The 26,151-nt window shown below is 36.6% G+C and overlaps 1 protein-coding gene across 1 annotated transcript in view; it reads left to right on the top strand.

The window, feature by feature from the left end:
• Positions 1-26,151, top strand: part of LOC123525344 (serine/threonine-protein kinase ATR-like) — a 138,499-nt gene that overhangs the window by 34,477 nt on the left and 77,871 nt on the right. The window contains exons 18-34 of the mRNA XM_045304311.2: positions 190-293; positions 2,773-2,871; positions 3,897-3,973; positions 6,288-6,395; positions 6,929-7,061; positions 8,053-8,214; positions 9,146-9,242; positions 10,623-10,814; positions 12,559-12,654; positions 13,162-13,266; positions 14,454-14,549; positions 15,168-15,338; positions 15,971-16,128; positions 20,133-20,252; positions 22,220-22,324; positions 23,240-23,354; positions 23,781-23,849. Of these exons, the coding sequence (XP_045160246.2) occupies positions 190-293; positions 2,773-2,871; positions 3,897-3,973; positions 6,288-6,395; positions 6,929-7,061; positions 8,053-8,214; positions 9,146-9,242; positions 10,623-10,814; positions 12,559-12,654; positions 13,162-13,266; positions 14,454-14,549; positions 15,168-15,338; positions 15,971-16,128; positions 20,133-20,252; positions 22,220-22,324; positions 23,240-23,354; positions 23,781-23,849 (2,007 nt within the window). The remainder of the gene's footprint in view (positions 1-189; positions 294-2,772; positions 2,872-3,896; positions 3,974-6,287; positions 6,396-6,928; positions 7,062-8,052; positions 8,215-9,145; positions 9,243-10,622; positions 10,815-12,558; positions 12,655-13,161; positions 13,267-14,453; positions 14,550-15,167; positions 15,339-15,970; positions 16,129-20,132; positions 20,253-22,219; positions 22,325-23,239; positions 23,355-23,780; positions 23,850-26,151) is intronic.

Genomic DNA, 26,151 nt, shown 5'->3' with positions numbered 1-26,151 from the left:
AGAATTCTTTCATGTGAGAAGCCAAACAGTTGGCTTACACAAGGTTATTGATTCTATGAAAGTGACAGCTCATGCCAGCAATATTGCCATATAGCCTGTGATTGCGTTAGTATGGCTATAAACCGAACAAAATACAAAGACTGGATGTACATGTATTTCGTCATGTTATATATATTGGATATATTACAGAGTGACAGTGTGGTAGAAGTAAAGCAGACAGCAATTAGTGTCTTCCCTATAGTGTTGTATCATCTAGGACCAAACGCTAACCATCTTGTTTATGATCTACTTCAGTAAGTGCCTAGATACAGTAAACTTAACACTTAACATTGTCACTACAACAGTTTGTAGCAAGATGCAGGGAACTTAACACTTAACAATGTCACTACAACAGTATGTGGAAACATGCAGGGAACTTACACTTAACAATGTCACTACATCAGTATGTGGAAACATGCAGGGAACTTAACACTTAACAATGTCACTACAACAGTATGTGGAAACATGCAGGGAACTTACACTTAACAATGTCACTACAACAGTATGTGGAAACATGCAGGGAACTTACACTTAACAATGTCACTACAACAGTATGTGGAAACATGCAGGGAACTTACACTTAACAATGTCACTACAACAGTATGTGGAAACATGCAGGGAACTTGCACTTAACAATGTCACTACAACAGTATGTGGAAACATGCAGGGAACTTAACACTTAACTCCTTGGGGCCGAAATGCGACTGAAGGCGCTATATTTTCTACCCCCGTAGCGTCGATATCCGACTATACGCGTGTTATCAGGACGAGTATAGTCGCGGCAACGAGATCATGCTGATTGCGTCACATACTTGTTAATTTTTGATAATCCTGATAAAAGCAAAATTATTTTGCATACCGGCTATTATTTCTTAGATATTATTAATTATGCTAATAATTAGTTTCCTTGTTAAAAAAAATGTTTGTAAATATGCTGTTAAGGAAATAAAAAAGACGAACTCCGCTGTGTTTCGTTCATACTGTATTTCAAAAGATTAAAATAATGTCGGCTTCCAGAGATTTTTCTTACATTGAAGAAAATATTCATTATCATGCTGATTTTGACATATCAGTTCCGGATGATGATTCCGACGATGAAATTTCATTATTAGAGAAATGAAAGGTTGGAAAATGTTAAGTTTTAGAAAGCTAAAATATTTGTACACTTACATTGCATTAAATTCAAATGGATAAAAACAACACAGCAAAACATGTTTCATACATAAAAATGTGTGTAAATAAACACTTTCTGTAAATTTAATAATTCTTGAAAGATGGGTGTAAATATAACAACTTAACTGTCTCAGTGCGCGTCACACAACGTTTGTGTACAAGTTTAGAAATTAATTTACATCAAAATAAACCATCGATATTCACTCAAAAATGGGTGTTACTTTTGAGTGATGCTGATGTAAATATCCTGTGTTAATAATGTATTTCTATTTATTGGAATTCAATGTGTTTACATGTGAAAAAAGTAATAAAATCGGAAATGTTCAAATATTTATTAAATGCAAAAGGTGTGTAAAAACGGTGAATGTTTCGAAGTGAAATTCTTATTATTTGATATAAGTTACGGACGAAAGTGGATAAATATAAATATTTGTTCAAACTTGAAGATTTTATAAGTATAGTTTGATTTACATGTTTATAATATTTCCATGCGTGATTTCAATTGACTGCATGCGAGTGTGATTATGATAAGATCATATTATGTTCTTTGACGTCAGGTGGTAATTCTTATCTCGCCGCAGCATGTATATTATGATATCGGCCTCAGGGAGTTAACATTGTCACTACAATTGTATGTGGAAACATGCAGGGATGTAACAACATGCAGGGAACTTAACACTTAACATTGTCACTACAATAGCATGTGGAAACATGCAGGGATGTAGCAACATGCAGGGAACTTAACACTTAACATTGTCACTACAATAGCATGTGGAAACATGCAGGGATGTAGCAACATGCAGGGAACTTAACACTTACCCTTGTCACTACATCAGTATGTGGAAACATGCAGGGAACTTAACACTTAACATTGTCACTACATCAGTATGTGGCAACATGCAGGGAACTTAACACTTAACTTTGTCACTACAACAGTATGTGGAAACATGCAGGGAACTTAACACTTAACCTTATCACTACAACAGTATGTGGAAACATGCAGGGAACTTAACACTTAACATTGTCACTACAACAGTATGTGGAAACATGCAGGGAACTTAACACTTAACTTTGTCACTACAACAGTATGTGGAAACATGCAGGGAACTTAACACTTAACCTTCTCACTACATCAGTATGTGGAAACATGCAGGGAACTTAACACTTAACATTGTCACTACATCAGTATGTGGAAACATGCAGGGAACTTAACACTTAACATTGTCACTACAGTAGTTTGTGGCAACATGCAGAGAACTTAACAATTCACTAATCCTCATTGACTTTAAAAATGTTATAAGCAACATTTTTGACAGTAAAAGAATTAGGTAATGCTTGCATTTAGAAATAGCTGTATTCTGCCATTATGTCTTTGTCATAAATAACTTTTGTCAAATTAAATAATAGTACTACAAGTGCCTTCCAGTATTTCATTTCCATTATAACAATGCCTTTATGTAGTTTATTTTTCGTTAATATCAGTTCCTTCCAGCATTTCATTTCCACATATGATAAACTGGTGAATTGCCAGCTATATAAGTGCCTTGTTCTTTATTTCAGCCCATGTGTTAAGGATAAGTCAGAGAGTATCCACAGATCTCTTGCTGCTGTGTCTGGACCTCTAGCCTGTGTTGTCAGCAGGAAGGCTGTTCTAAACAAGTAAACTTCTACTACATTTAAGTACAACCACAAAGTTGAGAAGCTTTGAGGTTTAAGTTTGATCCCCTTGCCAGGTGTATGTTGTCCTTGGCAATTTGATAGAAAACATTGTGCCTGAAATCATGTTGTCTTTCACCTGTGATCCATGTAAAGAAGTTGCAGAATACAGGTTAACTGCCAGCCATTACATTACTGAAATACTTTTGAAAACTGCTGAGCCCCAAACAAACAGAGTTAGGAGTGCATATATAGTTTTGCCATTGTCCAACTTCATGCCTACATGAAGTTATCCTTGGCTTAAAATTCTGATGGAACATACTCCTTGAAATGGGGTTAATTAAGCTGACTAAATTATAACTGAAATCAAATACAATTGAAAAATGGTGTGAAACCCATATCAGACAAAATCTACAATCACCTACGATATGTGGATATGTTTAAAGATAGAAAGATTTGAAAAGGTTGAAATCTGGAGTTATGGCCCTTTGAATTAATTAGTGAAAGTGCAGGAGGTCAAATGTTCTACGTATTTAGTGCCTACACATGAAATGATGCTGAAAGGGACAACATGGTTCTCTTTCCACCACGAAAAGCTGGAAAATCGTCATATGATCTATAATTCTGTTGATGTGACTTTAAGCCCAACAAAAGAAAAAAAACTAGAATATATTGTTGTAGCAAAGCAGGTTGTAGACATTGGATGTCTGTGATAAGCCTACTCAGAAATTTTGAAGTCATAATTCAATATAAACATGAATGATTGTGTTTCAGAAGATATAATGTTAATCCAGCAGCTTAATTTGTTGAAGTTAATTTCAGCAGCTTGAATATATAATTCATTAAATAAAAAGCAATTACAAAAAAGAAGGGATCTCTGAAATGGTGCTTATACAATTTTGTAAAAGTGCTTGGGGTTTCTAACAAAACAAATGAAAGATGTGTTTCAGATTATGTATAGTGTAGTGGAATCATTGCCAATATAAACAAGAAAATGAAGGCAGTCCTGTATGTTTTCCTTTTACTAGATCAAGGGAGATAAGTATGATTGTACCAATGTATAAGAACATGACAGTTGGCTGTATGTCCTGTGATTGCTCTACAAGTATGTATATCCTTGTATACTCATTGTAAATTGTACTGTTCTTTAATTGAATATCAAAATACTACAAGTATGTATATCCTAGTATACTCTCTGTAAATTGTACTGTTCTTTAAATGAATATCAAAATGCTACAAGTATGTATATCCTTGTATACTCACTGTAAATTGTACTGTTCTTTAAATGAATACCAAAATGCTACAAGTATGTATATCCTTGTATACTCTCTGTAAATTGTACTGTTCTTTAAATGAATATCAAAATGCTACAAGTATGTATATCCTTGTATACACATTGTAAATTGTACTGTTCTTTGAATGAATATCAAAATGCAGAAAAAGATTACTTATTGTTATGCTTTGGCTATTTAATCTGTTTTCACAACCCTCAAATAAACAGAGGGCTAAACAAGATAAATGGATAGACATCTTATATACAATATAAGAGTGAAACCAACTTTATTCTTGTGACAGTGGGAGAGAGAGGTTGGTCAGGAGTAATCTGTCAGATATCACTTGTTAAGATTGACAGATTTTATTGTACCCCCCGACAACAAAGTTGTTAGGGGGGGTATACTGGTTTCAGGTTGTCTGTCTGTCTGTCTGTCTGTCCGTCTGGTCGTCTGTCCGTAGACGCAATCTTGTGCGCACCATCTCTCCTTATCCCCTTGACACAATTTAATGAAACTTCACACAAGTGATCAGTACCAACAGTAGTTGTGCATGGGGCATGTTAGGTTCTTTTAGAGAAAAAATTTGCAGAGTTATGGGACTTTGTTTTTTTGTTACTATACTATATACATAGACACAATCTTGTGCGCACCATCTCTCCTCATCCCCTTGACACAATTTAATGAAACTTCACACAAGTGATCAGTACCAACAGTAGTTGTGCATGGGGCATGTAAGGTTCTTTTAGAAAAAAACTTTGCAGAGTTATGGGACTTTGTTTTTTTTGTTACTATACTATATACATAGACACAATCTTGTGCGCACCATCTCTCCTCATCCCCTTGACACAGTTTAATGAAACTTCACACAAGTGATCAGTACCAACAGTAGTTGTGCATGGGGCATGTTAGGTTCTTTTAGAAAAAAAATTTGCAGAGTTATGGGACTTTGTTTTTTTGTTACTATACTATATACATAGACACAATCTTGTGCGCACCATCTCTCCTCATCCCCTTGACACAGTTTAATGAAACTTCACACAAGTGATCAGTAACAACAGTAGTTGTGCATGGGGCATGTTAGGTTCTTTTAGAAAAAAAATTTGCAGAGTTATGGGACTTTGTTTTTTTGTTACTATACTATATACATAGACACAATCTTGTGCGCACCATCTCTCCTCATCCCCTTGACACAATTTAATGAAACTTCACACAACTGATCAGTAACAACAGTAGTTGTGCATGGGGCATGTTAGGTTCTTTCAGCGACAAAAATTGCAGAGTTATGGGACTTTGTTTCTTGTTAACATACTATGTACATACAGTCTGCATATGCAATCTTGTGCGTGCCTAATCTACCAAACCCTTGCACACAATTTAATGAAACTTCACACAAGTGATCAGTACCAACCCTAGTTGTGCATGGTGCATGTTACATTCTTTTAGATAAATATTCTGCATAGTTATGGGACTTTGTTTTTTGTTACTATACTGTATACATACAGTCTATATACATACAGTCCACATAATTATGCAGTCTTTTGTGTGTCAAATTGCAATGTATTGTGTCAGTGCATGAGGGGGGTACATTCATCACCTTTAGTGATAGCTCTAGTTTATTTTTGGTTTTCTTTGAAATAAGCTATTGTTTTCTCATTGACATTTTTGAAGCCTCATCTTACCCTTACATTGAAAAGTAAGTAGAACCCATTTGAATTTCTGCTTTTGACATTTGCATTTTATCTTAACCTGAATAAGACCACCTACAAATTGAGACTAGCTTTTTGCTCTCCAATGGCTTGGCTGTATTTGCAACAAACAGAAGTCTTGTTTGCCTAGTAGTTGCAGCTGTCAGTCAAAAAATGCAGTAGTGTCTCGTCATTATTTGAGCCGTGCCATGAGAAAATCAACATAGTGGGTTTGCGACCAGCATGGATCCAGACCAGCCTGCGCATCCGTGCAGTCTGGTCAGGATCCATGCTGTTCGCTAATGGTTTCTCTAATTGCAGTAGGCTTTAAAAGCGACCAGCATGGATCCTGACCGGACTGCGCGGATGCGCAGGCTGGTCTGGATCCATGCTGGTCACACACCCACTACGTTGGTTTTCTCTTGGCATGGCTCATTTGTTTTCTAAATTGAACTTGCAGTTACTGATGTGACAGGAACCTCGAAAGAACGGCCAAAATTGGTGGATGCCAACATGTTCCTACCTTTCTTACAGTTAGTGAACAGTGAAAAATCTGATATAAAGCTAGGTAACCGGTCTTCTTATGTCACAAATGAAGTGATAAATCTTAATTGTATGTTAAAGTTTGTGAAGTGAAGGTCACAGAATGCTTAAAAGGAAAGATGAAAATAAACATTTCAGGAATGTGTATTCAATGACATGTCACAGTATGACCTTGGTTAAGACTCTGATACTTTAATACCTCTGCCAAGAGATAGAAAACACTTGTCAAAGCTTTTCTTCTTCCGTCTTTGATTTATGTGAGGGAAGTTGTTGGGTACTTGTGAAGAATAGGTCAGTACTGGTAAAGAATTCAGAAACATTTCTGCAGTTTAATTGTCAGCTGTTGAATAACTGAAATAGTTTTGGAAAACAGCATACAAGTAATAATTTCACTTTCACCATTGTTTGTTAAAGCCATTTACCATTTACCTTACGTCTTGGGACAAAACATAGTCCTACAGAACACAATATTATGATAAAAGTGTACCTTTTGTATATCGATGCAGTGAAAAAAAAAATAGTTCTGTACAAAGATAATGTAGATAATCTTTATTTTAGCCCTGGTGACAAGTATGAGGCGTATGTTTGGTCATATTGGTGTGAGAAAAAACAATGTAGCAACAATCAATGTACTTCATACAGCTCTCAAGCTTATAGAGGACTCGGATTATGATATCAGGACAGCATTTAGGTAAATATCTTGACAGAAGACTCATAAAATAGTCACTTACATTGTATGTAGGAAGGTTCAAAACCTGACATAATACTTCTAGAAGTTTTACATAGCTTTTACATGGAGGGATTATGGGAAAAGTGCTGTAACTCTCAATTTAATGAGCAGTTCAGGAAAATATAAGCTCACCTGAGCTCTTTGTTATCAAAGTGATAATTTTTAATCACCCTAAAGTTTGACTGATAACATTCTAGGATATATTTTAATGGAATTATAATGAAACTAGGTCAGAATGTTTGCCTGAAGAAAATATTTGAAGCCATCAGTACTGAGTCAGCTGGGGTAAAAGACCAGGTCTTTAGGTCAAATCACAGAAAACCCCTATAACAGTATTGAGGCCACATCTTTTACCTGATCTTCATGAAACCTTGTCAGCATGTTTGTTGTATTAAAATCTTAGTCATAAATGTAACTGGTCATTTAGTGCCAAAAAATAGGTCAGAGAGCAATAATAGAAAAACATTGTTAATTGTGTAGAGGCAACATTTTCTGCCTGATCTACATGAAACCTGGTGAGTAGGCCTTTATGAAATCTAAATCCAGGGCTATTGAGAACCTAGATCATATAAGGTAAAAAAAACTAGGTCATCATGTCAAATCTTAGAAAGGGCTTGAAAGCATTTCCGAATCCACATTTTCAGTCTTTTCGGCATGAAACATGGTCAAAATATTTTGTATTGAGAAAAAATTGGTATTCATAGAAACTGGACCATTTTCAAACAAAAAACAAGGTCATTAGGCCAGATCATAGAAAAATACTTGTATACTCTGCAGAAGCCACATCTCTGCAATTTAGGGCCTTTACCTCTCTTTTGTGCATAAAGTTTTAAGACTGTTTTAAATAATGAGCTCTTCAGACACCCAAGTGGAATTAAAGCAGGGTTTCTTTCTTGTCAATGTTTAAATATTGAAACTGGACAAAACTTTAAACTTGGATGCTTATTTACAGTGAGGTTATTCAGTACCTTCTGGGGGATTCTACAGTTGAAGATTCGGAGGGAACCAATGAGCTGGTTCTGAGTAAACTACGGGAGACATTCTCAAGAGCCCAGAAAGACAGCAACGCCAGACTGCAGGAGACTGTACTGCTTACAATTGCACAGCTAGGAAGGTAAGTGATGTTTTCTGTAAATTAAGCGAGACAAACTCTGGAGCAGTGCTCCACTACAGGAGACTTTACTGCTTACAGAAGCACAGCTTGGAAGATAAATGTTAAGGGGCCTGAGTGGCAGAGTGGTTAAGGTCGCTGACTTCAAATCACTTGCTCCTCATTGATGTTGGTTTGAGCCTCACTCAGGGCATTGAATTCTTCATGTGAGGAAGCCATCCAGCTGGCTTATGGAAGGTAGGTGGTTCTACCGAGTTACCCGCTCCTGATGAAATAATGCACAGAGGGGCACCTGGGGTCTTCCTCCACCATTAAAGCTGGAAAGTCGCCATATGACATATAATTGCGTCAGTGCGACGTTAAACCCTACTCATAAAAGATGTGTGATGCTTACAGTCAATTATGCAAGGCATTCTTCTAAGCTCAGAAAGACACCAAGGCTCCACTTCAGGAGACTGTATTGCCTACAGTAGCCCAGCTAGGAAGGTTAGTGATCATACATTATTAAGTCTGTGTAGGTAAGTTTGGTATTCTATTAGGAAATGGAATTGCACAATTGATAAACAGTGGAGCACACCGTCCATAAACAACCATGAAGTACATGATTTTCAATTTGATAAGCATTAAACATATTAAAAATTTACTTCATATGTTTGTAAATACCAAGTTACCATGGTTAATCTTCCAATTTGAGGATATATTTTTACTGAAGGAGATTATTTATAACTCTACTAGTTAAAAATAGCATTGATGTATGTAACATATTGTTTTGAGGTGTTTGATTTATTAATTGTATTTGTTTGTTGCTGCCAGTGTTTATATGTTTCTGACAGTGTTTGTTTGTTACTGATAGTGTTTGTGTGTTGCTGATAGTGTTTGTGTGCTGCTTATAGTGTTTGTGTATCTGACAGCATATATATTTGAATGATTATAGGGTATCAGAAGGAGAGATGTTGATGGTGGTGATCATAGTGTTGTTGGAGAGTATGTTGTCACCTATACCACTGGTAGCAGCTGTAGCACAGGAAGAGGTATAACGTTATACATACACAGCATGTACATCACATTCATTGTGAACCTTTGACTTGTATATGTGGTGAGCTTTTGTGACTGATCAATGTCCATTGTCCGTCAACATTTTCTAAAAAAATCTTCTTGAAAACAACTTGACAGATTTACACCAAATTTCACAGGAATGATCCATGGTTGGCCCCCTTTCAAAAGTGTTCAAAAAAGTGAATTGCACACAGAACTCTGGTTGCCATGGCAACCGAAAGGAAAAACTTAAAAAATCTTCTTGTCCAAAACCGCAAGGCTTAGAGCCTTGATATTTGGCATTTGACATCGTCTAATGGTCCTCTATGAAAATTATTCAAATTATGCCCCTGGGGTGAAAAGAGGCCCCACCCAAGTTTTACATAGACTTATAAAGGAAAAACTTTAAAAATCTTCTTGTCTGAAATCACTAGACCTAGGCCTTTGATATCTGGTATGTAGCATTACCTTATGGTCCTCTACCAAGATTGTTCAAATTGTAATCCTGGGGTTAAAAGAGGCCCCGCCCCAGGGGTCTCATGTTTTACATAGACTTGCATAGGAAAAAACTTTAAAAATCTTCTTGCCCGAAACTGCAAGCCTAGGCTTTTGATATTTGGTATGTTGCATTGCCTAGAGGTTCTCTACCAAAATTGTTTAAATTATTCCCTGGAGTGAAAAGAGGCCCTGCCCTGCGGGTCCTTAGTTTTACATAGACTTAAATTAAAAATTTAAAAATCTTCTTGTCTGAAAGTTCAAGGCCTAGGACTTTGATATTTGGTATGTAGCATTGCCTTGTGGATTTCTAACAAGATTGTTCAAATTATGCCCCTGGGGTGAAAAGAGGCCCCACCCTGGGGGTCACTTTTTATATGAGTTATATAGGAAAAATACTTCAAAAATTATCAGATCATATTTCCTAGACTGTTTAATTATAATTACCTGATGACCCCAAGTGATAAGGGTCACCTAACTATGACCTTGAGCTACTGACCTACTTTCTTGCTTTTTAAGATACAGCCTTGAAATTTGGATTACATGTACAGTTTTGCACACCGATCTTAAAACTGACTTTCAGTGACCATAAATGTGACCCACTGACCTACTTCCTTAATACTTAAGGATCAATTTGGCTTTTGAAACATGTAGCTCATATTACTCAGGTGAGAGATCCAGGGTCATCATGACCCTCTGGTTTTGTTTTGGGTTTTTTTGAGAATGCAGAAATAAGCTTTGCAGAATAACATGAAATTGAGGATATTACAAAGAATTAAAGTAGCTCTTAAACAGTTCTTTTTGATTTTCAAGCAGGAACCTTGAAAGCAAATCTATTGTATATTATGTGAAAATTTGTTTAATTTTACCATATATTTAAGTTGAAAGATATCGCTGACCACAAGAACACAACAACCCAGAATCTGTTCATGAGATGTCGCCATGATGTGTGTAAATTCCTCGTAGATGCCATGCATAATGCACAGATTGGCAAAATCCAAAAATCTGCTGAAGATATTCTCATTGAGGTCTCACAAGTCCTGGGGTTTCCTGATGTTAAAACTTTCTTGTCGGTAATTTACTTTTTATGCCCCCGAAGGGAGGCATATAGTTTTTGAACCGTCTGTCCGTCTGTCGTCTGTCGGTCTGTCAGTCTGTCCGCAATTTTCGTGTCCGGTCCATATCTTTGTCATCGATGGATGGATTTTCAAATAACTTGGCATGAATGTGTACCACAGTAAGACGACGTGTCGCGCGCAAGACCCAGGTCCGTAGCTCAAAGGTCAAGGTCACACTTAGACATTAAAGGATAGTGCATTGATGGGCGTGTCCGGTCCATATCTTTGTCATCGATGGATAGATTTTCAAATAACTTGGCATGAATGTGTACCACAGTAAGACCACGTGTCGCGCACAAGACCCAGGTCCGTAGCTCAAAGGTCAAGGTCACACTTAGACTTTAAAGGATAGTGCATTGATGGGCGTGTCCGGTCCATATCTTTGTCAACCATGGATGGATTTTCAAATAACTTGGCATGAATGTGTACCACAGTAAGACGACGTGTCGCGCGCAAGACCCAGGTCCGTAGCTCAAAGGTCAAGGTCACACTTAGACATTAAAGGTCATTTTTTATGATAGTGCATTGATGGGCGTGTCCGGTCCATATCTTTGTCATTCATGCATGGATTTTAAAATAACTACGCATGAATATGTAACACAGTAAGACGAGGTGTCGCGTGCAAGACCCAGCTCCGTAGGTCAAAGGTCCTAAACTCTAACATCAGCCATAACTACTCATTCAAAGTGCCATCGGGGGCATATGTCATCCTATGGAGACAGCTCTTGTTTTGCAAGTGATAATAAAAAATCTTGTTGCTGTTACCTTAATATAGTTGTTAGCAATGTTGTGATTTCATACATGTATGTGTAGTGATTTCTTACAATAAGTGTTTGCTAAAATATCTGGGAACTTTAATGTATTTGCTTGCTTCAGATAAACTTACGTGTTTTTAGCACCACTATTCTGAGAATAGGGGTGCAATTCTACTCGCCCCGGCATCGGCCTAAGCTCTCTTGGTTAAAGTTTTTCGGCAACCTTTGTTTTTCTTTGTTACTATTGCTTATATCTTACTGTAACTTCACATTAACATTGTTCAGCATACAAACAGAGTATGTGCAGGGGCTGGGCAGAGTATGTGCAGGGGCTTGGCCCATTATACCCAAGGTCAAGGTCACCAAGGTGTTATATTTGGAATTATTTTCATATTAAACTTTTTCGAAAACTTTGTTTATAGACATATCTTTGGTACTTCAAAAGATAATAACTTGAAATTGAAAATATTTCTTTATAATCATCATCTGCATGTATGGTCTTTTTACATCTTGGTGTGTCTTCCTTTTAAAGTAGAGGTCTCTTATTGAGACATAAAATCATTTTATTGTCAAATCGCCAAAGAGTGGAGCGTGCTGTCTTATGGACAGCTCTTGTTACAGGTACTGTTGAATGGATAAGATTATATTTGGTGAGTGGTTTGCAGTGTTCTGATTTTTGGCACCTCAAACACTGTTACATACAGGGCTTTGCTACATGTACACATACAAAATCACCTCTATTAAAATTTATAAAAACATCTTTAACTGAAATTGCTTCACGTATCCCGATCAATCATTTATAATAATGTCTTGATTGAGAGGAAAGTTCTTAATATTTTGTGGAAGTTACGGTTGAAGTAATCAGTCTGTTGGGGTAACAGTTCAGTTGTACGAGACATGTCAATCTATATCAAAGTGAAATAAGAGATTTTGTTAATTCACAGGGAACAGAGAAGTATATAGTGCCATTCCTGGTAAGCAAAGGGACGACAGCAGCATCAAACCTGATCAAACTGATAGCTACGCAACTGTCTGTGGCAGTAAGTACCAGCAGTATAGAGTTCTAATGTTAATGTATTAAAGATTTTGTATTAAATAAACTTGCGTTGGTTTTATCATAGAGCTAAGGATGGTGTGTTGAGAGGTAGTGAGATCCCTTAGTGAATATTCTCTTTGACCATTTAAGGGAAGACTGTTTGTAATCATTTTTCTCTGCCTGTTATACATGCTAGAAATTCCTCAGTCACATACATAACCTGGAAACAATGGTTAGGCAAAAAAAAAATGATCACTACATAACATAATAAATGTTGAAAAAGCCAACAAACATTCAAATTGAAATGTCAGTGCTCAAAATATATTTAAGCAGTGGTAGTATAGTAGCATGACAAAAATCTGCATATAACCAAGACTGCAAACAAAAACTTTACCTGGGAGGACTTTTATTAAAAAGGGAAACTATGTAATTATTATGGGCAGTTTTAGCAACCTGCATCAAATCATACCTGCATAGTCTTATATACAGAGTTAAAATGTGTCAATTTTAGAGTCGCAGTAAGCTACTGATCAACAACACAAAGTTTGTGTTCTCTTACCTAGTACGCTTCAAACAGAAGGAGGGAGATCTCCAGGCAGCCATTCAGTATCTGCAGGTATAAAACTTGATTTTTATATAATTATACCTCAACAAAACGAAGTTTGGGGGGGGTATATAGGAGTGAGCTTGGCGGTTGGTCGGTTGCTAGTTGGTCCGTTGGTTTTCATGGTTTCCGGATGATAACTCATGAAAGGCTTGACCGATTTAAATAATTTTTGGTACACAGGTGTAATATCAGAAAATACAGGTCAAGTTCGAATTTGGGGTTAGTAGGTCAAAGGTCAAGGTCACAGTGACCCTGAACAGTTAAACTGTTTCCGGATGATTACTTGAGAACGCTTGGGCCTAGGCTCATAAATATTGGTACACAGGTGTAACATCATGAAATGCAGGTCAAGTTCGACTTTGAGGTCTGTAGGTCAAAGGTCAAGGTCACAGTGACTCGGAACAGTTAAATGGTTTCCGGATGATAACTTGAGAACGCTTGGGCCTAGGATCATAAATTTTGGTACACAGGTGTAACATCATTAAATACAGGTCAAGTTCTACTTTAAGGTCAGTAGGTCAAAGGTCACAGCGACTCTGAACAGTTAAACCGTTTCCGGATGATAACTTGAGAATGCTTGGGCCTAGGATCATGAAAATTGATAGGGAGGTTGGTGATGACCAGCAGATGACCCCTAATGATTTTGAGGTCAGTAGGTCATAGGTCAAGGTCACAGTGACCTGGAACATTTAAACAGTTTTTGGACAATCACTTCAGAACGTTTGGGACTAGGATCAGGAAACTTAATCAGGAGGTTGGTCATGTCAAGCAGATGACCTGTACTGATGTTGAGTTCCAAAGGTCAAAGGTCATTTAAACCTTTTACAGACAATAACTTGAGAACGCTTGGGTCGAGGATCATGAAACTTCATAGGGAGGTTGATCATGACTAGCAGATGACCTCTATTGATTTTGAAGTCAGTAGGTCAAAGGTCAAGCAAGTTTGGCTTTGACATTGGCTTAGTTCTGTGACAAGGCCATATTGTGGGGGTATAATTCGTCACTCCTGTGACAACTCTAGTTTGATATCCAGTTTTAGTTATTTGTTTGACAGTTCTATATAAAAAATGGAACATTTTATGGGAAAAAGGGCTTATTTTAGAAATACACTGTAACAATTTATTTGCATGAAACCTTAGATTTTGATATGTAAAAACTACTTGTACTCATGAATATGTATTATATTGTTGCTTCAGAAAGAGACAAAGTTTGAGCTTGCAAATTTGTTGAGGATAGATTTCCAGAGAGTACATAATGAGTTACTGCTGCATTTGAGCACCAACTATTCCCAGGTAATAATATTTTATTTCAAGAAAAATGAACTTTGTACTCAATCAGTACATGTACAGATTACTGACCGCTGTATAGTCTAACCTGTGAAAAGCACCTAGTCAGAGGTGCAATACAGTCTGGCAGCTTGGGACAGTTGGCTACTGAAGACAAGTTGAAATTAGAATAAGAAGTCCATTTCAGAAGTGAGTGGATAGAGTACTTAGGCCAAGTGGTTTCAAAGACTGGTTCAACTGTAGCTTAACCCTTATCATGCTGGATATGATTGATTCTGCCTTTGCGACCAGTGTAGATCATGCATCCGTGCAGTCTGGTCATAATCTGCACTGTTTGCTTTTAAGTCAGTATATTTTTTGTAAGTACCCCTTTCAGTTAATGGTACTGTCCAGATGGACAACTTCATTATAGAAAATTTAGCAAGGTAAGGGTTAAGGAAAGCTGAAATATGGAGGTTTTTATATAAAGGTTTTTGCTCTGGAGTAGTTTATTTTTAAGTCTTCAGGTTTTGTCTTTATTAAAATGTCTTGTTATTGTGGAGAATTGTTTTGTCTGCAGAGGTATGGTTAACACGAGGTAGATGTTAACAAAATAACATTTTAGTCTGTGATGCTGGATTTCAGGTATTTCATGGTTTGAAGATTTTATCATCGTATGATGGGCAGTATAAAGATGGACCAATTACATCAACAGAAGAGATGGCCAACTATCTACAGCCTAGGTTATTGGGAGTACTCGCTCATTTTGACTCGCAGCTCCTGCAGTCCAGTGTACCAATGGAGGAAAAGAGACCTGTCAGTTGACCTTTCAGCATCTCATACATAAACTAGAAAAAGCAAATGTTTATCAGTTGTTCCTACAAGTTTTGAATTTCATTAAAGTTCAGTCAATAGTCTATTTATGTGTACCGGTTCTCAAAAAGTTTATGGGGGTAACTTGACATACTTGACTATTTGCATTGTAAGGTCTTCTATTTCTGTGACCATTAGACCAAACAGTCATTAAATGTTATTGAGTTACTCCAGGTTTAATTAAACTAAGCTAAGCAGCATTAAAACCCAGGGTCAAGATGAGTATGGACAGTATAAGTAAGGACCAATACATTGAAAATATTATATCAGTGGGGAATATCAGACTCTTGACAATTAATATTTGATATCCTATTCCACACCTAAACTGGTTTAGACATATGCCAACTTTCATTCGGTTTTAGTAAATCTATGTCAATAAATAGTATTAATACATCAAGAACATATATCACATTTTAGTACTTTAAAATCAAGTTCATATTGTGTTTTGTACTTACCCTCTGGTAGGTCCTTTCTGGACTGAAACTGATAGATATTGAATTCAGTGAAACTTGACCAGGTGTTTGATATACTGTTCCACTTTATCATCCATTTACTTGTAATACTTATTTTTACAGGCCCTTGAAAGTCTGATATCAATAATTCGGTTGATGGGATCAAAGAACATCAGCAGTATTCGACATAAAGTGATGAACACACTGAGAATTGGTCTACAGTTTACAGACAAAGATTTTATAGAAACATCTTGTAGAGCATGGAACTGTTTTGTCAGGAGGTGAGTGGTCAATATTTCATCAGCAGGTGAGTGGTCAGTATTTCATCAACAGGTGAGTGGTCAATATTTCATCAACAGGTGAGTGGTCAGTATTTCATCAACATGTGAGTGGTCAATATTTCATCAACATGTGAGTGGTCAATATTTCATCAACAGGAGAGTGGTCAATATTTCATCAACATGTGAGTGGTCAAGAAACATGTGAGTGGTCAATATTTCATCAACAGGTGAGTGGTCAATATTTCATCAACAGAAAAGTGTTAAACCAGTTGTATGCCATCTTGGTTCATGGAAATGTCTACTAGTGGCATGAATATAAAACTGGTATAATAATTATAATATAAGCTGTCATATCTACTTCCCAAAAAGACATTATTACTTTAATAATGAGGCTACTTGGTTTGTATAGACCTAGAATAGATGAAATAATTTGGAAATAACTATGGATAAAGGTCGTTTTTAGCTCATCTGATTTTTTTGGAAAAAATGATTAGTTATTGTCATCACTTGATCGGCGTCGGCGTTGCCTGGTGAAGTTTTATGTTTAGGTCAGCTTTTCTCCTAAACTATCAAAGCTATTGCTTTCAATCTTGCAGCACTTGTTCATCATCATTAGCTGACTCTGTACAGCAAGAAACTTAACTCCATCCTGCTTTTTGCAAGAATTACGGCCCCTTTTGGACTTAGAAAATATCAGATTTCTTGGTTAAGTTATGTGCAGGTCAGCTTTTCTCCTAAACTATCAAAGCTATTGCTGTGAAACTTGCAACACTTTTTCACCATCAAAAGCTGACTCTACAGCAAGAAATATAACTCCATCCTGCTTTTTTCAAGAATTATGGCCCCTTTTGGACTTAGTAAATCAGATTTTTGGTTAAGTTTTATGTTTAGGTCAGCTTTTCTCCTAAACTATCAAAGCTATTGCTGTGAAACTTGCAACACTGTTCACCATCATTAGCTGGATCTGTACAGCATGAAACATAACTCCATCCTGCTTTTTGCAAGAATTGAGGCCCCTTTTGGACTTAGAAAATCAGATTTCTTGGTTAAGTTTTATGTTTAGGTCAGCTTTTCTCCTAAACTATCAAAGCTATTGCTGTGAAACTTACAACACTTGTTCACCATCATTAGCTGGATCTGTACAGCATGAAACATAACTCCATCCTGCTTTTTGCAAGAATTATGGCCCCTTTTGGACTTAGAAATCAGATTTCTTGGTTAAGTTTTGCGTTTAGGTCAACTTTTCTCCTTTACAGTCAAAGCTATTGCTTTAAAACTTGGAGCAGTTATTCGCCATATAAAACTGACTCTGCACAGCAAGTACTGTAACTCTGCATTGCTTTTTGCAACAATTATGGCCCCTTTTGGACTTGGGTAGGTCAATATTTCTATTATACAGAGACAAAAAAAAACATGAGCATCTGTACCCGCAAGGCAGTGCTGTTGTTTATAGTACTGCATTTGTAGGTAATCAGTTCATGAGAATGCATTTTAGTGCCCCAAAAATTTTGTGGGTAGGGGCACTTAGATTTGTTATTGTCCATATGTCTGTCCATCCATCTGCACATACAGTAGGATAGTTATGTGATTAGAAGAACAATAGATAAGATAATTCTATTCATTTTGTTTCTTTATTTGGCTAAAATTCTTTTACATGAATAGAATAATAGAGAGAACAAGGAGAAGTCACATGACAACTGTACTGTATTAGAAGATTTGAATTTGTGTATTGCATGTCTCAAAAAGTATATCATCTAGGGTCGCCAAACCTCACAGGATTGTTATGTAAAGTTGGGAACCTTGTGTTTTAACTGGGATTTCACACAGCCAAACCAGAGTTATGGACCTTGACTTAGTCAAAATATGCATACTGTGACTGGAGTTGGGTCACCAGTGTCCCAAGGACACGTATCTATTTTTATTTTGGAAAACATTTCTGTACATGTGTACTAAGAAAAGAACTTTAATTCCCTTGATAGACATAGGCATGATAGATCAATATATTACACCTTTACTGATCCTACCTGTTACCATAAAATACTGAGTGATACTTTATTTAATTAGCAAATTCTTTATAGCAATTTTTCAATAAATAAGTTGACAGAAAGATCTGAAGCAATAAAACAAGGATAATCACTCACAGAGGATTTATATCCGAATTGTCATTGTTGTGAAGAAAATTATGCTTTGCCTTAACCCATTTTTATTTTCCACTCAGTCATGATAGTGCAAGGGAAGTAAATAGATAGCAATGCTTGTAAGTACCTGGCAAGTACCTACACAAGAGTTGTCATTCTTTGCAAGCACAGATACATAAATAATAAAATTTGTAAAAAGATCCTTTGGAAGCAAAGAATGCAACTAAAAAGAATAATAGCAGACTCAGTTTGATTGTCTGTTCATGAGAGGTAATGAAATGTGCAACACCTCACGCTCCCTAGCACCAGCTTAAGCGGAACTCTATTACACACGTGTTGAATGGACACACTAAATTTTCTGTTTTTATGTTTAACCAAAAGTTGTAAAATTCACATGTGCTAAAATATAATTTTGGGTGATTTGAGGGACTTTTATGCTTTAATTTGTTTCAGTCTTTGAAAAATAAGGTTCTTTCTCTACTATAAAACTCTGTTTTTAGCTCGACTATTCGAAGAATAGTCTAGCTATTCTACTCACCCTGGCGTCGGCGTCTCCAACTTACTCTCCTTACTATCTCCAAAACTAATGCAGATATTGGTTTGAAACTTCACATGTGCCTTCGGGGTTATAAAACTAGTTGATAGCAGCAAGTCCCATAACTCTGACTTTCATTTTGGCCAAATTATGCCCCCTTTTGGACTTGGAAAATTCTGGTTAAAGTTTTGCGTGCAAGTACATACAACTATTTCTAAAAGGCATATAGATTTGAAACTTATTTTTTCTTTTTCTAGATCAATTACCAACCTCACTGGGTCAAGACCCATAACTCTGACATGTATTTTGAGCAAATTATGCCCCCTTTTAGACTTAGAAAATTTTGGTTAAAGTTTTACATGCAAGTTACTATCTCCAAAACTAATGCAGATATTGATTTGAAACTTCACATGTGTCTTCGGGGTTATAAAACTAGTTGATAGCAGCAAGTCCCATAACTCTGACTTTCATTTTGGCCAAATTATGCCCCCTTTTGGACTTAGAAAATTCTGGTTGAAGTTTTGCGTGCAAGTACATACAACTATTTCTAAAAGGCATATAGATTTAAAACTTATTTTTTCTTTTTCTAGATCAATTACCAACCTCACTGGGTCAAGTCTCATAACTCTGACATGTTTTTTGAGCAATTTATTCCCCCTTTTAGACTTAGAAAATTTTGGTTAAAGTTTTACATGCAAGTTATTATCTCCAAAACTAATGCAGATATTGATTTGAAACTTCACATGTGTCTTCGGGGTTATAAAACTAGTTGATAGGATCAAGTCCCATAACTCTGACCTTCATTTTGGCCAAATTATGCCCCCTTTTGGACTTAGCAAATTCTGGTTAAAGTTTTGCATGCAAGTACATACAGCTATTACTAAAAGGCATATAGATTTGAAACTTATTTTTTCTTTTTCTAGATCAATTACTTACCTCACTGGATTAAGTCCCATAACTCTGGCATGTATTTTGGGCAAATTATGCCCCCTTTTGGACTTTGTAAATTCTGGTTAAAGTTTTACATGCAAGTTTCTATCTCCAAAACTAATGCAGATATTGAATTGAAACTTCTCACGTGCCTTCAGGGTTATAAAACTAGTTGATAGCAGCAAGTCCCATAACTGATATGCATTTTGGTCAAATTATTCCCCCTTTTGAACTTAAAACTCTTTTGATATTTAACTGTTTTGGGTAATATTTTCCTGTTTCTGGGTCAATATTTCGAATAGTCGAGCTTGGCTGTCTTACGGACAGCTCTTGTTGTAATGAGTTTTAATCTGATTCATTTTGAAAATGTGTTAAATATATTATATATGTATGTATGTCAGCTTGGAATTGCCATTCCTTGGCCAGATGTTAGCACAGATAGTGGCCACGCTGTTACCTTTACTGAAACAACTACCAAAACAAGTTGCTGAGATAATCAACTACATGATAGTAAAAAACAGGTAAGACATGGAACCATGAATAACAGATATATCAATCATTAAGAACACAAGTAAAAGACAGATGGTTCATTAAACTATTTAAGCTATCAATTACCAGGTTAATATAAGGTCATGTTATTATTATTATTATACCAGACTTATAATTATAGCGCCCTTTTCATGATAAACATGTTCAAAGGCGCTTTACATACAGCAAACGCAGCCACACAGGGCGCGAAATTCATCCTCTACTAGTACAGACACAGAGCGATCTGACCAGAGGGACAGAGTGAGATAAAGTCCCCAGAACAGACAGAGAGAACTTTATAGATACAGACGTGTCCGGCTAACTTAGCCTAGCTCTTTGCGAATAAACAGTCTTGTTCTTTAACGTGCCCGGTGTACAGCACCGATGCACGCGAAGCCGTCTTTCCTGGGAAGAACCAGTACAGGCCTCTTGTTAGGTGGGAGACACTCGAGAACATCTCAGAAATTTCCAGTGCCTGGACCGGGATTCGAACCGCGGACCTCTGGATTGACAGTCAAATGTGTTACCACTAGACCACCGGCCCACCTATATGTTGAAAGGATGTTACTATTACAGTCATTTTCTTTGAATAAGAGGGCTGGTTTGCAAGTTTCTCAATATTGTGAAAGTCTTTGTCATGTTTTGTCAGTGTTCTTATAAAGCAGATATATTATCGAAAAAAGTTTTTTAAAATATTTTCAGAAAGTTGTCCCCCTTTAAAAATGAATGCCATTTGTAAAGAAATAGAGATAAACAATTGCTGAAAACTATGTTCCACCTTTGTTAAATTTCAGCACTGGGACAATATTGCAAATACATCAGAACAAAGATATGTGCAGTCCTTTTCTAGAATTCAGTGTACATATCAGTATACTGACAATTGTTTTCTAGGGTAATATACATCAAATTTTCATTCTAAACAACCTTTGGTGCTGTTTGAAATTTTTGTACCCCCCGACAACAAAGTTGTAAGGGGGGGTATACTGGTTTCAGGTTGTCTGTCTGTCCGTCTGGCCGTCTGTCCGTAGACGCAATCTTGTGCACACCATCTCTCCTTATCCCCTTGACACAATTTAATGAAACTTCACACAAGTGATCAGTAGCAACAGTAGTTGTGCATGGGGCATGTTAGGTTCTTTTAAAAAAAAATTTGCAGAGTTATGGGACTTTGTTTTTTTGTTACTATACTATATACATAGACACAATCTTGTGCGCACCATCTCTCCTCATCCCCTTGACACAATTTAATGAAACTTCACACAAGTGATCAGTAACAACAGTAGTTGTGCATGGGGCATGTTAGGTTCTTTTAAAAAAAAAATTGCAGAGTTATGGGACTTTGTTTTTTTTGTAACTATACTATATACATAGACACAATCTTGTGCGCACCATCTCTCCTCATCCCCTTGACACAATTTAATGAAACTTCACACAAGTGATCAGTAACAACAGTAGTTTGCATGGGGCATGTTAGGTTCTTTCAGCGACAAAAATTGCAGAGTTATGGGACTTTGTTTCTTGTTAACATACTATGTACATACAGTCTGCATATGCAATCTTGTGCGTGCCTAATCTACCAAACCCTTGCACACAATTTAATGAAACTTCACACAAGTGATCAGTACCAACCCTAGTTGTGCATGGTGCATGTTACATTCTTTTAGATAAGTATTCTGCATAGTTATGGGACTTTGTTTTTTGTTACTATTCTGTATACATACAGTCTATATACATACAGTCCACATAATTATGCAATCTTGTGTGCGTCAAATTGCAATGTACTGTGTCAGTGCATGCATGGGGTACATTCATCACCTTTAGTGATAGCTCTAGTTTTTTCTCAAAGTGTAAGGCTAAGTGTTAACTGCATAGAATTGGTGAATAAAGTGGATACTCCTGATATAATGAAATTCACATTGAATCTTGCTACTTTAAAGTGATATATTTTATCTGTGTATAGGGATGAATTGAAGGGCCATTTTCATGATATATACTTCCTGCCGGATATGCCGGAGTTAAGTGAAGCTAATGCTGTTCTGAAGACATACTCTGATGGGCCATCCAGGTAGGTTGTGTTAAAAAACTTCCAGCCAGATATGATAGAGTTACTGAATCTAATACTTCAGCAAAAAAAAATAAATCCAGTAGGCTATCCAGGTTTGTTGGGTTATACAGTTCCTGCCTGATATGCCTGAGTTAAAGTTCAATGAAGAATTTAATTTTATGTTAAAAACAGATAAAGCAGCTGTCCAAATAGAGAATATGCATAAACATAAGTGCAAGAAGATCTACTTTCATTATTACAAATGAAGTTGTAGAGTCAGACTAATCAAAACCATTTACTATGCTACTGAAATATTCAAACCTATGACAAATATATCAGAAAACAATTATCCAAAAAGGATTTCCAAAACAAAATGTATTATCAATGTTTATGATAAAAATGTGGCAGCTACATTATAAACAAAGACATTATGGCCCTTTAATTGAAGCGAATGCTGTCCATATAGACCATCCAGGAAGGTTGGGTCAAGAAGCGTTTTAGGGATTTTTTTAAGATACAGCCTTGAAATTTGGATGACATATACAGTTTTGCACACCTATCTTAAAACTGACTTTCAGTGGCCATGAATGTGACCTACTGACCTACTTTCTTAATATTTTAGCATCAGTTTGACATTTGAAACATGTAGCTCATATTATTCAGGTGAGCGATTCAGGGTCATCATGACCCACTTGTTTGACATGAGTATTCTTCATAGTAAATATGTAGTTAAAAAAGCTAGCACAATACTTGTTTATATTTACAGTCCGACTTTAACAAAAGCTTAGAGCAGTATTTAAGGAATTCAGTATGACAGTTTGGATGTTAAATTCCTGTTTATCTTCCCAGTCAGCCAGGCTTTGTTAATAAATTGGAGCATTCTCTGTAAGCACCAGCGTGACCATTTAGATGTTAAATAATTATATATATTTGCAGTCAGTCAGACTTCAAGAGTAGATTGGAGCACTCTATGCAAGGAATCCAGCATGACAGTTTAGATGTTAGACTCCATGCTCTATCCAAGTTGAAAAAACTGCTCAAAGATGAAAGGGTAAGTCCTATAGTACATTAAAGTAAAAAGAAAGTATGGGGAAAAGTTGCTGAATATTAAGGACTTGCGCATTTTAAAAATAATAATTTTGAGGTTGATAGCAATATTCCTATGCAAAATGCAAAAATTATGTGAAATAATAAAAGATTTTTAAAAATGCCCAATTTTCATGATGGGGAAAAACAATGGCCATAAAATTGGCATTATTAAAGATATTTTAAAAGTTCATGAAAATCTTGCTACCACTTTTAGGGACCTTTCGAACAATTTTAGTTTTATGGATATTACAGAATAAAGCTTAAATTTAAAAGAAAGAAAAATATTGATCAGGTGGTTCAAACTACAGTCACCACAAGGTTAAAATGCTTGAAAACTGTATGAAAAATAAGGAGATCTTAATTGTATGATTTATATTGGCATTTACAGCAAGCATTCTTCCAGTTGGTGATGGAGAGTGAGACAGCTAACCTGACAGTATCATCTCTTATCTCTGTGGTAAGTTTCATGCCATCTTGTATGATGTCATTGGTTAATTTCATGTCATGTGTCTTTAGTAAGTTTTATGTCATCTATCAGTGGTAAGTTTCATGTCATCTGTCAGTGGTAAGTTTTATGTTGAATCTTTTTTCTGTGATAAGTTTCATGTCATCTCTTTTCCCAGTGGTAAGTATGTCATATTTGATCTCAGTGGTAACTTTCATGTCATCTTTATCGCCATGGTAAGTTTCATGCCTTCTGTTATCTCGTTGTTAAGTTTTATGTCATCTCTTTTTATCACTGTCGTAAGTTACATTCATCGCTTATCTCAGTAGTAAGTTTTGTGTCTTCTCATATCTCTGTGGATAGTTTTATATAACATTTCGTCTCAGTGGTATATTCTGTGTCATAAATGAAGATGATTAAGAGAGGTTAAATATTTTCATGCACTTCTTACAGGAACATGGTTTCTTCAATTATTAGTCCCCTACTGGTTGAAAACCAGTTTCGGGGACTATAGGAATGCACTTTTCCGTCATTCCGTCCGTCCGTCCGTCTGTCCGTCCGTCCGTCCGTCGTCCGTCCGTCCGTCCGCAATTTCGTGTCCGGTCCATAACTCTGCCATCCATGAAGGGATTTTAATATTACTTGGCACAAATGTTCCCCATGATGAGACGACGTGTCATGCGCAAAACCCGGACCTCTAGCTCAAAGGTCAAGGTCACAATTGGAGGTCAAAGGTCAACAGGGCTTTTTTCCTGTCCGGTCCACAACTCTCCCATCCTTGAAGGGACTTTAGTATTACTTGGCACAAATGTTCCCCATGATGAGATGATGTGTCATGCGCAAATCCCGGACCCCTAGCTCAAAGGTCAAGGTCAAAATTGGAGGTCAAAGGTCAACAGGGCTTTTTTCCTGTCCGGTCCATAACTCTCCCATCCATGAAGAGATTTTTTTATTACTTGGCACAAATGTTCCCCATGAGGAGACGACGTGTCATGCGCAAAACCTGGACCCCTAGCTTAAAGGTCAAGGTCGCAATTGGAGGTCAAAGGTCAACGGTCCATAACTTTCCCATCTATGAAGGGATTTTAATATTACTTGGCACAAATGTACCTCATAATAAGACGATGTGTCATGCACAACTTTCAGACCCCTAGCTCAAAGGTCAAGGTCACACTTAGCAGTCAAATGTTAACATAGCATGAACAGGGTCTGTTTCGTGTCCGGTCCATAACTCTGACATTCATTAAGGAATTTTAATAACACTTAGCACAAGTGTTCCCCATGATGAGACGACGTGTCATGCGCAAATCCCAGACCCCTAGCTCAAAGGTCAAGGTCACAATTGGGGGTCAAAGGTCAACAGAGTTTTTTTCCTGTCCCGTCCATAACTCTGCCATCCATGAAGGGATTTTAATATTACTTGGCACAAATGTTCCCCATGATGAGACAACATGTCATGCGCAAAGCCCAGACCCTTAGCTCAAAGGTCAAGGTCACAATTGGAGGTCAAAGGTCAATAAGGTTTTTGCCCTGTCCGATCCAGAACTCTGTCATCCATCAAGGGATTACAATATTACTTGGCATAAATGTTTCCCATGATGAGACGACGTGTCATGCGCAACACCCAATACCCTAGCTTAAATGTCAAGGTCACACTTTGAGATCAAAGGTCAAGAGGATTTTTTTCCTGTCCGGTCTATAACTTTGTCATGCAAAGCAGGATTTAGATATCAGTTGGCACAAATATTCCCCTGGATGAGACAACATGTCATGCGCAAGAACCAGGTCCCTAGGTCTAAGGTCAAGGTCATATTTAGAGGTCAAAGGTCAAATTCAAGAATGACTTTGTACGGGACATTTCTTCTTCATGCATGGAGGGATTTTGATGTAACTTGGACCAAATGTTCACCACCATGAGGCACCCTTGTTTTTAGAATTACGTCCCTTTGTTGTTACTATAAATAGATTTTATTGTAACTTTTTTATTACTGGCGGTAGAGAAAAATCGAGACCACTTTTCTGTGGTACAGCATGCATGTTACATCCAATTTTTAGGTGTATTTTGACCTATCTCTACCTGGTAAAGAGTTTCTTGTGGACTTGATTTATATAGATTTTTTTTTTTTTTTTTTTTTTTTTTTTTTTAAAGATTAATTTCCCTTTGTTGTTACTATAAATAACTTACATGATAACATTTTTATAATCAGCCAAAAAAATTCAATATGAAAACAACTGTAGGTTTTTATATATATAAATTTTAATCCAAGTGTTTTGTTATAACATATTGTATATATAGTACAATATTGTTTATACA

This window comes from Mercenaria mercenaria, chromosome 3 (genome assembly GCF_021730395.1).
Source record: "Mercenaria mercenaria strain notata chromosome 3, MADL_Memer_1, whole genome shotgun sequence".
NCBI lineage: Eukaryota > Metazoa > Mollusca > Bivalvia > Venerida > Veneridae > Mercenaria > Mercenaria mercenaria.
The sequence above is the reverse complement of the archived record's forward strand: the minus strand, read 5'-3'. Positions and strand labels throughout refer to the sequence as shown.